The sequence below is a fragment of the Nerophis lumbriciformis genome, linkage group LG31 (genome assembly GCF_033978685.3).
Source record: "Nerophis lumbriciformis linkage group LG31, RoL_Nlum_v2.1, whole genome shotgun sequence".
Lineage (NCBI taxonomy): Eukaryota > Metazoa > Chordata > Actinopteri > Syngnathiformes > Syngnathidae > Nerophis > Nerophis lumbriciformis.
Window position 1 is genome coordinate 22,705,558 of NC_084578.2, and position 11,462 is coordinate 22,717,019.

The following is an 11,462-nucleotide window of genomic DNA, read 5'->3' on the forward strand; positions in this document are numbered from 1 at the left end:
CAAGTTGAAAAGATAAATTGCAGATGTATGTGAATGGTTTGATGATTTCTTCCGCTACATTCATGTCGAGGTCATAAATGTCACGTGATGTTTTGTTCTTGCTTTTCTAAATAATCTCTAAAACTTCCTTTTCGACAGTCGGAGTAAGGAACATCGAGTAAGGATTTTTTCCAATAAGTTCCATAGGCTGTACATCATTAATTGGGATTTTTTTTGCCAGCTCAGGCCCAACTTTAACAAAAAACATATTGAAGCCGTCAGCAATCATCTTCTTGTCACTTATGATTTGGTCGCTCTCAACAAAAAACTCTGGATAACAAGGACTGTTTGAACCATGCCCAATAATTGTATTTAATACCTTCCAAATTCCCTTTATATCACTTTTCTTTTGGATTAATAGTTTGGTGGTGTATTCTTTTCTGCTTGCTCTTAATATGCTGGTTAATTTATTTTTATATGTTTTGTACTTTTGTTCTGTTTCTATGGTTTGATGCCTAAAAAAAGTCCTATATAAATAATGTTTCTTTTTGCAAGCGTTCGCAAGCCCTTTAGTTATCCATGGAGTTTTTGTGGAGTTAGTTATAGTGCATTTTTTGATGGGGCAGTGTGTATCATAAAGTGAGAAAAAAATGTCATGAAATAAATTATAAGCTGCATTTATATCTGACGTTTGAAAAACAGAATCCCAGTTGTGTTTCGCTAAATCATTCTTTAGTGCTGTTAATGATCTTTCTGTTGTGTCTCTACGATAATATTCACTATTTACAGGTTTGGATGTTTTGCAGTTAATATTGTACACCATGAACACGGGTAAATGATCACTGACGTCACTCACTAACAAGCCTCCAGTTACAGTCTGATCTACAATGTTACAAAATATGTTGTCAATAAGTGTCATGCTGTGTGTTGTGATTCTAGTGGGTCGTGTGATCAGTGGGAATAAGCCCATGGAGAACATGGTGTCAATAAATTTTGCTGTGTGTTTGTGTTTATTAGGATTCAAAAGGTTGATATTAAAGTCACCACATACTATATATTTTTTGTTTCTCTTAAATAATTTTTCCATCCATTCATTAAATATTTTTAAGTCGGATCCTGGTGTTCTATAAATGCAGCTTACAATAATGTGTTTCCTATTTGAAAATGATAATTCTACAGTGACGCATTCGAAGAGTTCCTCAACAGTTAAACACATATCAGTTACAATACTACAGCTGATATTTTTGTCCACATACAGAGCCACACCTCCTCCTCTCTTATTTTTACGGTTGGTGCAAAACATTTTATACCCATTTAATTCAAAATCATTACTTGTATTCTCATTCATCCATGTCTCTGAAATACCTATAATATTAAATGGAGATTTGAACTGATTCAAATAGTCCTGGATATCATCAAAATGAGAGTATAGACTCCTGCTATTAAAATGTACTAGAGATATGTTTTTATCTTGCATAAATGTTTTATCAAATGTGACGTCAGTATAATATAAACAATCATTGTTGGTGTTTTGAGGAGCATTTCTATCTGGATCCATTTCGCTTAACACGCGAACGTTATGAGAACGTTAGGAGAACGTAGTGGCATTGTTATGGGAACGTTAGTTTGTAACGTTCAAAGAACGTTAGGTTGTGGAGTTCTTGCTTGGTTAGCAGAACGTTAGCCAAGAACGTTTGGCAAGAACGTTTAGGGAACTGTTTAGGAACATGCTATTTTCGTCTGTTTTTGCTCTATATTGTCAGGACTAACACTCAAACACAAAATTCAACAATAATTCTTTATTAGTGATAATTATAATACAATAGAAATGGAATGCAGTGGTATTTACGTCTGTTTTTGTGCTATCTATCTTGTCAGGACTGACACTCAAACAGAAAATTCAACAATAATTCTTTATTAGTGATAATTATAATACAATAGAAATGGAATGCTGTGGTCTTGGTCGTGCGCGTCAGTGTACTCCTGCCCCTTCTTGTTGGTTCTCTTCCTGGAAGTAAATAATTATAGATATTCACAAATACAACAAAGACAGCACTGGAATGTAGATGAATTGAATTAAATTAAAACATGGCATAATTTACTCCTTGTTTACCTGCTCAATGCTCACTGGTCTCACTGGCGTTTGCTTGGTTCTTTTCCCTTTCCCTGTTTTCTTCTTCTTCACTTCCTGCAAGTATTTATAATTGCAAATTCAACACAGAACTGGGATCTTTATGAATTGAATTAAAACATTGGCATAATTACTTTATCATTTACCTGGTCACTCATCTCACTGTCCATTCCCTTTGTACACCTCCCTTTGCCCTTCTTCGCCGTCGCTTCCTGCAAGTGTTTATAATTGCAAATTCAACACAGAACTGGGATCTTCATGAATTGATTTAAAACATTGGCATAATTACTTTATCATTTACCTGGTCACTCATATCACTGTCCTATTCCTTTGTACACCTCCCTTTGCCCTTCTTCGCCGTCGCTTCCTGCAAGTGTTTATAATTGCAAATTCAACACAGAACTGGGATCTTCATGAATTGATTTAAAACATTGGCATAATTACTTTATCATTTACCTGGTCACTCATATCACTGTCCTATTCCTTTGTACACATCCCGAGCGGAGACGGGTCAGCAGCGCAGAGATGTTCCCAGCCGATGCACAGGCAAGCGGCCCACCACGGGTCCCGACTCTGGACAGCCAGCACTTCATCCATGGCCACCGGACCTGTGCCCCCCCCCCCCCTCCACAAGGAAGAGGGGAGCAGAGGAGAAAAAAGAAACGGCAGATCAACTGGTCTAAAAGGGGGGTCTATTTAAAGGCTAGAGTATACAAATGAGTTTTAAGATGGGACTTAAATGCTTCTACTGAGGTAGCATCTCTAATTGTTACCGGGAGGGCATTCCATAGTACTGGAGCCTGAATAGAAAACGCTCTATAGCCCGCAGACTTTTTTGGGGCTCTGGGTATCAATAATAAGCCGGAGTTCTTTGAACGCAGATTTCTTGCCGGGACATATGTACAATACAATCGAGTGTTTATAATTGCAAATTCAACACAGAACTGGGATCTTCATGAATTGATTTAAAACATTGGCATAATTACTTTATCATTTACCTGGTCACTCATCTCACTGTCCATTTCCTTTGTACACCTCCCTTTGCCCTTCTTCGCCGTCGCTTCCTCTTAATTCCTCCTCTTCTCCTGCAAGTAGTTATAATTGCAAATTTAAAAGACATGCAGTGGAACTTCAATAAAATGGAATTCAAAATTGGGATATCTTATCATAATTCTCCGTACCTCAAACTTTGAACCTCCCTTTCGAAAAGTGGCCAGTTTCAGGACCTCTCCAAGCTCACAATCTACTTCAGCTGTGGTCGTCTGTTTGTGAACACCCCTGCATGCCTCTGGAATCACCAGCACAATTTAGAATTCCCTTTAGAATAAATACCGTAATAATAACAGCTAGATCGACCTTGTGAGCATACATGCAACATGTTCAAAGATGCAAACCTATTATTAACACTTACTTATTATTATTCTGTAAAAGGGCAAGTCCTCAAATGCCACTTTGCCTGTCTTTCCACGGAGACCAAGCTGCTCCAGGACTTTGTTTGTGGCAATTTTCCTCAGCATTGTCCTCACTGTGTCTGCCAAATTCTGCCCACCGAGAGCAGTAAGAGCTTTCACCTATACAAATAAATAAACAACAATATTGTACTTGATTAGAACATGTTTTTTGATAACTAAACAAAATAATTTTGCAATGGGGAATTAAAACTAATTACCAGCTGCTTTCTGAGCAGAAGATCAGTGTCGAGCTGTTCACTGAAGGTCTTAAGCTGCTCAAGAGTCTCGAAAGGCTTCTCAATGAGATCTTGAACATCCACAGCTTCTGGCCCCACAGACTGTGCTGCCAGCCCTCTCAGCATGCGCATCAGTTCTCCCTGGTTCTCAACTAGTTTTTGAACTTTCATGTTTAACTGGAAAACTGCAAAGACAACAAAAGTCAAAGAGGTAATTCGTATTACTGCCCGTTGTAACAGCCTGTTTAACACCACCTATCAACAGTTAAAAAGCAAACTAACGTTCACTTTCAAGGGCATTCCTGCTGCTTCTTGGAGTGGTCTGGTACTGACTCATACTGGCTGGAGTGGTTTGGTACTGGCTTGAGCTAGATGCATGATTCCTGTCTGGACTGAGCCTGTAAGTGCTGCTTCTCGCTGGGCTGTGAGGTCGGCCTGGATGCCTTGGAGTGGTGTAGTATTGGCTGGTACTGGCTGAAGTGGTCTGGTACTCGCTGGAGTTTGGAAAGTTCAATGGTGGGAGCACTGGCAGTGGGGGTGCCTGGATGAGGATCTGTAATTTCTCTTTTCTGCACTTCTTTTTTGGCCGAATTTCCTCTTCGCCTAAACCAACGAAGACAATAACATTTATGCACCACTAAGTAGTGTTTGAGTATTGTAAGTAAACAGTCTTTGAAAAGTGACTAACCGTCAGCATCAAACACATCTTCCTCATCGTTTCTATAACGTTCAGAGGTGATGTGGCTCCATTTGGTTGACATTTCTTCTTCCTCTGGGCTCGAAAACATTTCAGCTTGTTTTTCATATTGAAGGGCCTTGTCAAAGTCTTCTGCAAAATTTCAAAGTATGCTGATGACTCAAGATGAATTATGTTGTTTAAGATATACATGATATGACTTTGACAATATTCCCTTACCAGTCAATGTTTTCCTGAAAACCCGAATTGGCAGCCTAGCCCAGACTTCTTTGTCAGGAATCTCAGCTCTCCGGATTCAAGAGTGGGTAGGATTTGGCTTTGGCCAATAGCAGAAGCTATTCTGACGATAAAATAATCCAGACCTCAAAATATCTTCAAAGCAGTCACTATCACTCTCATTTTCTGAATCAGATGACAAGGTGACATGATGGTCGATTAGTCTCCAATCAGCATCATTTTCATCAGGCTCATCACTATCAGGGCCACTGTAGGTGGCATTGTCAGCACCCGCGGCAGTGCAGGAAGCAGTCTCCGCAGCATCCATGTACTGAAGGGTTGTCACTGTTTCTGGAGTTGTAAAGATTGTCGTGTCATTCTCTTGCTCGCTATCATCACTCTCTAATTCTAAAGTTGACTGTCGGCATTGCTTCTTCAAATGCCTAGTTGTGGCAGCCCATCTACGCTTATAAGCCCTCTGTTGAAACTTCTTCATTGTGTTGTTTATTCTATAAAAAAAAAAACAAGGAAAATGGGTTGCCCTATTATCGCCCACATTTTTACTATATTTTGCTAAAAACATCCAAATTAATTGTATTTTTATTTGTATTTTTTTGTGACTCCTTATTACATCCAACCATAGAATTATACATTAAAATAAACATATTTGAAATAATTGATTTTAAATTATCATAATAATTCATTTAAAATTACCATATTTAATTATTAAAATAATAGCTTGTTTATCAACAACTTTAGCATTTTATTCATTACATTTTGAAACTCTCAGAAGCCAAGTTATGTTATATTCCTTAATATTTATCTATGCAAGTTTGAAGTGTCAATTATCTAAACACAGTTTTGTTTGCATATTTTCAGGATGTAGATAGATATATATATATATATATATATATATATATATATGTATATATATATATATATATATATATATATATATATAATATGTATGAAATACTTGACTTGGTGAATTCTAGCTGTCAATATACTCCTCCCCTCTTAACCACGCCCCGCCCCACCCGCCACCTCCCGAAATCGGAGGTCTCAAGGTTGGCAATGCTCAATAGCTTCAGTTTATTCTTCAATTTGGTTTTCGCTACCTGCCTCCACACTACAACCATCAGTTTCAATACATGCGTAATCTGTTGAATCGCGTAAACCCCTGAAATCCGAGTCTGAATCCGAGCTAATGTCGCTATATCTTGCTGTTGTATCCGCCATGTTTGTTTGTATTGTGACGTCACAGGAAAATGGACGGGTGTATATAACATTTCTTTAGGGATATTGCGTAATGGGTAACATTTTGAAAAAAAATTCGAAAAATAAAATAAGCCACTGGGAACTGATTTTTAATGGTTTTAACCCTTCTGAAATTGTGATAATGTTTAACAGAACGTTCAGGCAACATTCGTGCCATATGGACCTCAAAATATGACACTGACGGGGCAAATTATTGTTTAACTAGGCTACAGATAGATCCACCCTTCTTCAGAAGTCATTCGTTGGTATTTGGAAACTATATAACAGCCAATATGCACGAGAAATGCATGCTAGTTTATATGGTGCCGGCAGTTGAGCATGGCGCGCATTTGACACAACGCTAAAACCGTAAAATGTAGGGTAGAAATTGTTACACAAAAACGTGCTTCTGTAACTGTTCTGGGTCGGCACAATGATGAGACTTTTCCACTGTTCTCAGCTTCATTTATTTTTCTTCCAACCTGCGGGGCGACAATCAGACAATGTCGGTATCCCGTCTTTCTTTGGCTTACGCCTAAACACACAGAATAACACGGTTACCTACGCACGTAAGCACACACACACGCACACACAAACACGCACGCACACACACACACACACTGAACAAGTCTCATTACCTACACTTGTAGGCACACACGCACGCACGCACACACTGATCAAGTCTCATTACCTACACATGTAGGCACGCACACACGCACGCACGCACGCACACACTGAACAAGTCTCATTACCTACACTTGTAGGCACGCACGCACGCACGCACACACTGATCAAGTCTCATTACCTACACATGTAGGCACGCACACACGCACGCACACACTGAACAAGTCTCATTACCTACACTTGTAGGCACGCACGCACGCACACACTGAACAAGTCTCATACAACAAAGAGCGGCCGTTTGGCGCCAATGTTAGCGATGTAATGTTACCTGTAATCTGAACTTAAAACTAGAGGACAACACAGGTAAACATATTCACATTCTTGGTACACACATTCATTAATTAAAGACCTAATTTCTACCGAAAAACAAGGAAAAGGTCGGTGGGACCGTCCAACCAAGACTCACCCTCAACCATGTGGAACTTTTCTGTGAGGGGAGAAGGGAGGGGCTACACAACCCAGGAGAACTACAGGAGCTCAGGAGGGACAAAAAGATATCAAACCGCCCTCTCATAGGCGAGCAGACAAGATAACTATTTGGAGATAAAATTCACAAACAAAATATAATAAATAACAAAGGTGTATTTTAACTCCGTTACACTTCATATTTCACTCTTTCTATCTACTTACATGTGATCAATGGATGGCGCACCGTATTGCCTGAGTATCGGGATTCTGGAATTTGCAGCGTTGTCGAGCTTCGTCTTTGTCTCACGGAAGCTTCTACGCGCATGCGTGCAGCCTTGACTCAGCTCAGCTGACGTCAGATTGTTCGAAAAACACAACACGTTCGCGGAACGTTAGGGAAACGTTATTACATAATGTATATAAAGTACATTTGCGAAAAAAATCATTTCGAAAAGCCTAACGGTCGCTGTTTCCATTGCAGGCAAATATTTTGTGTGTCAGATAGGTTATGATATGTTCTGAGAATGTTCTTAGAATGTTCTCATCTTGCATAACCAAACGAGAACCATAGAGTAACGTTACGCTAACGTTAGGTGTTACCTATCGATCCTCCAATCGCTGGAATAGCTTTTGGGATCTATCCTCAGCCTCATTGAAAAATTTCCTGAGTAAAGTCTCAAGATAGGAGTTTGGAGTTATGTTTATACTACTTTTACATTTGTATGACAGTTATACTGTCCATCCATCCATCCATTTTCTACCGCTTATTCCCTTCGGGGTCGCGGGGGGCGCTGGAGCCTATCTCAGCTACAATCGGACGGAAGGCGGGGTACACCCTGAAAAAGTCACCACCTCATCATATTAAGTAAAAAAATAAATAAATTGTTTCTTTACAAACCTTACAAAATATGTTTTTCCAGTAATCTCACAAAGATACATTTCTCCAGGCATTATAGCCATTTCGCATGTGTGGTTTGGTAGTTATGTTTAAATAACTGTCAAATTGAATGTGACAGTATACTATCATGGTGAGTAAAACCAATATTTTGTAATTGCAAACCTTACTACAACAATTGATTTTAGTAAAACTCGCATGGATGCAAAATTACAGGCATTTTTAAACATAATGCATGTTTGGTTTTGGAGTTATGTTTATATATTTTTTACATTTATTATTACAGGTATACTGTCATATTGAGTAAAAAAAACTAACTTGTGTCTTTATAAACCTTAAAAAAAAATGTTTTCCAGTAAAACTCACAAAGATACATTTCTCCAGGCATTATTAGCCATTAACCATGTTTGGTTTAGAGTTATGTTTAAATAACTGTCATATTGAGTAAAACCTATTTTTTGTATTTGTAAAATTACCATAATAACTGATTCTGATAAAACTCACATGGATAAAATATTGCAGGATTTTTTAGACATAAAGCATGTTTCCATCATATTGAGTAAAAAAAACTAACCTGTGTCTATACAAACCTTTTTTTCCAGTAAAACTCACAAAATTACATTTCTCCAGTTATTATTAGCCATTTTGCATCTGTGGTTTAGAATTTGTGTTTAAATAACAGTCAGATTGATTGTGACAGTATACTGTCATAGTCAGTAAAACCTAATTTTTGTATTTGTAAACCTTAACAAAATACCTGATTCTAGTAAAACTCACATAGATTCAATATTACAGGCATTTTTAGACGGATTGCATGTTTGCTATTGGAGTTATGTTTATATAACTTTTACATTTATTATGACGGTTATACAAACATATTAAATAAAAAAAAACTATTTTGTGTCTTATCAAACCTTACAAAATATTTTTTTTCCTGTAAAATTCACAAAGATACATTTCTCCAGGCATTATTAGCCATTTTGCATGTGTGGTTTAGGAGTTATGTTAACATAACCGTCATATTGAGGGTGGCAGTTATACTGTCATTATGAGTAAAACCTAATTTTTGTATTTATAAACCTTAACAAAATTCCTGATTCTGGTAAAACTCACATAAATACAATATTACAGGCATTTTTAGATGTAATGCATGTTTGGTTTTGGAGTTATGTTTATACACATTTTTCCAGGCATTATTAGCTATTCATCATGTTTGGTTTATGAGTTATGTTTGAATGACTGTCATATCAAATAATGCAGTTATACTGTCATTATGAGTAAAACCCAAGTTTTGTATTTGTAAACCTTACCAAAATACCTGATTCTGGTAAAACTCATATAGATTCAATATTACAGGCAGTTTAAGACAGATTGCAAGTTTGGTTTAGGAGTTTGGTTTTGGAATGATGTTTATATTACTTTTATATTTAGTTTGACAGTTATACCATCATATTGAGTAAAAAAACAAAAAACATTTGTCTTTACAAACCTTACAAAATATTGTTTTCTAGTTAAACTCACAAAGATACATTTCTCCAGGCATTATTAGCTATTTAGCATGTTTGGTTTATGAGTTATGTTTAAATAACTGTTATTTTGAATATGGCATTTATACTGTCATTATGAGTAAAACCCAATTTTTGTATTTGTAAACCTTACCAAAATACCTGATTCTGGTAAAACTCACATAGATTCAATATTACAGGCATTTTAAGACGTATTGCAAGTTTGGTTTTGGAGTTATGTTTATTTAACTTTCATATTTAGTATGACAGTTCTACTGTCATATTAAGTAAAAAAACTAACTTGTGTCTTTACAAACCTTATAAATTGTTGTTGTTTTTTCCAGGAAAACTCACAAAGATACATTTCTCCAGGCTTTATTAGCCATTTTGTATTTGTGGTTTAGGAGTTACAATATGTTTAAATAACTGTCAGATTGAATGTGACAGTATACTGTCATAGTGAGTAAAACCTAATTTTTGTATTTGTAAACCTTACCAAAAACACCCGAATCTGGTAAAAATCACATAGATTCAATATTGCAGGCATTTTTAGACATAATGCATGTTTGGTTTTGGAGTTATGTTTATACAACTTTCATATTTAGTATGACAGTTATACCATCATATTGAGTAAAAAAAAAAATAACTTGTGTCTTTATAAACCTTACAATTTTTTTTCCCCCAGTATAACTCAAAAAGATACATTTCTCCAGGCATAATTAGTCATTTATCATGTTTGGTTTAGGAGTTATGTTTAAATAACTGTCATATTGAGTGTGGCAGTTATACTGTCATTATGAGTAAAACCTATTTTTTGTATTTGTAAACCTTACCAAAATACCTGATTCTGGTAAAACCCACATCGATACAATATTACAGGAATTTTTAGACATAAAGCATGTTTGGTTTTAAGTTATGTTTATATAACTTTCATATTTTGTATGACAGTTATACCATCATATTGAGTAAAAGAAAACTAATTTGTATCTTTAAAAACCTTACAAAATATTGTTTACCAGAAAAATTCACAAATATACATGTCTCTAGGCATTAGTAGTCATTTTGCATTTGTGTTTTAGGAGTTATGTTTAAATAACTGTCATATTGAGTGTGGCAGTTATACTTTCACTATGAGTAAAACCTAATTTTTGTATTCGTAAACCTTACCAAAATACCTGATTATGATAAAACTCACATATATTCAATATTACAGGCATTTTTAGACGGATTAAATATTTGGTTTTGGATGAGATGGCGACTTGTCCAGGGTGTACCCCGCCTTCCGCCCGATTGTAGCTGAGATAGGTTCCAGCGCCCCCCGCGACCCCAAAGGGAATTAGCGGTAGAAAATGGATGGTTTTGGAATTATGTTTATATAACTTTCATATTTAGTATGACAGCTATACTGTTAAATTGTGTAAAAAAAAAACTAACTTGTGTCTTTACAAACCTTACAAAATATTGTTTCCTGTAAAAACTCACAAAGATACATTCCTCAAGGCATTATTAGACATTTTGTCAGATTAATTGTGACAGTATACTGTCATTATGAGTAAAACTAATATTTTGTATTTGTAAACCTTACAAAAACAACGGATTCTAGTAAAACTCACATGGATACAAAATTATAAGCATTTTTAGACATAATGCATGTTTGGTTGCAGTCAATGTGGCAGTTATACTGTCATTATGAGTAAAACCTAATTTTTGTATTTGTCAACATTACCAAAATACCTGATTCTGGTAAAACCCACATAGATACAATATTACAGGCATTTTTAGACATAATGCATATTTGGTTTTGGAGTCATGTTTATATAACTTTCATATTTAGTATGAAAGTTATACCATCAAATTAAATAAAAAAAAACTAACTTGTGTTTTTATAAACCTTAAAAAATTATTTGTTTCCAGTAAAACTTACAATGATAAATTTCTCCAGGCATTATTAGCCATTTATCATGTTTGGTTTAGGAGTTATGTTTAAATAACTGTCATATCAA

General features: G+C 36.0%; 1 protein-coding gene across 9 annotated transcripts; it reads right to left on the bottom strand.

The window, feature by feature from the left end:
- Window positions 1-1,878: 1,878 nt before the first annotated feature.
- On the bottom strand, window positions 1,879-4,718 carry LOC133574301 (uncharacterized). Of its 9 annotated transcripts, none has more exons than XM_061926439.2 (10): window positions 4,486-4,711; window positions 4,080-4,400; window positions 3,780-3,982; window positions 3,522-3,681; window positions 3,292-3,398; window positions 3,109-3,195; window positions 2,412-2,477; window positions 2,257-2,322; window positions 2,093-2,167; window positions 1,879-1,987 (listed from the first exon to the last, which is right to left on the bottom strand). In XM_061926439.2, exons 1-6 carry the CDS (start codon window positions 4,583-4,585, stop codon window positions 3,178-3,180), a joined length of 909 nt encoding a protein of 302 aa, XP_061782423.1. In that variant the 5' UTR covers window positions 4,586-4,711; the 3' UTR covers window positions 1,879-1,987; window positions 2,093-2,167; window positions 2,257-2,322; window positions 2,412-2,477; window positions 3,109-3,177. The 9 variants fall into 9 exon arrangements, with proteins under 9 accessions (XP_061782423.1, XP_061782421.1, XP_061782425.1 ...); XM_061926437.2 differs by having other exon boundaries at window positions 2,567-3,195; window positions 4,486-4,709; XM_061926441.2 differs by having other exon boundaries at window positions 2,245-2,322; window positions 2,567-3,195; window positions 4,486-4,709.
- Between the last annotated feature and the right edge of the window lie 6,744 nt (window positions 4,719-11,462).

What these genes read in the sequence shown, in the direction of transcription:
- LOC133574301 (XM_061926440.2), bottom strand. Translation starts at nt 4,585, where the DNA reads ATGTTTTCGAGCCCAGAGGAAGAAGAAATGTCAACCAAATGGAGCCAC. An exon ending in TTCTGCTCAGAAAGCAGCTG is followed by an intron (nt 3,682 to 3,779) that starts GTAATTAGTTTT and finishes TTATTTGTATAG; the next exon opens with GTGAAAGCTCTTACTGCTCT. An exon ending in CTTTTACAGAATAATAATAA is followed by an intron (nt 3,399 to 3,521) that starts GTAAGTGTTAAT and finishes TGGTGATTCCAG; the next exon opens with AGGCATGCAGGGGTGTTCAC.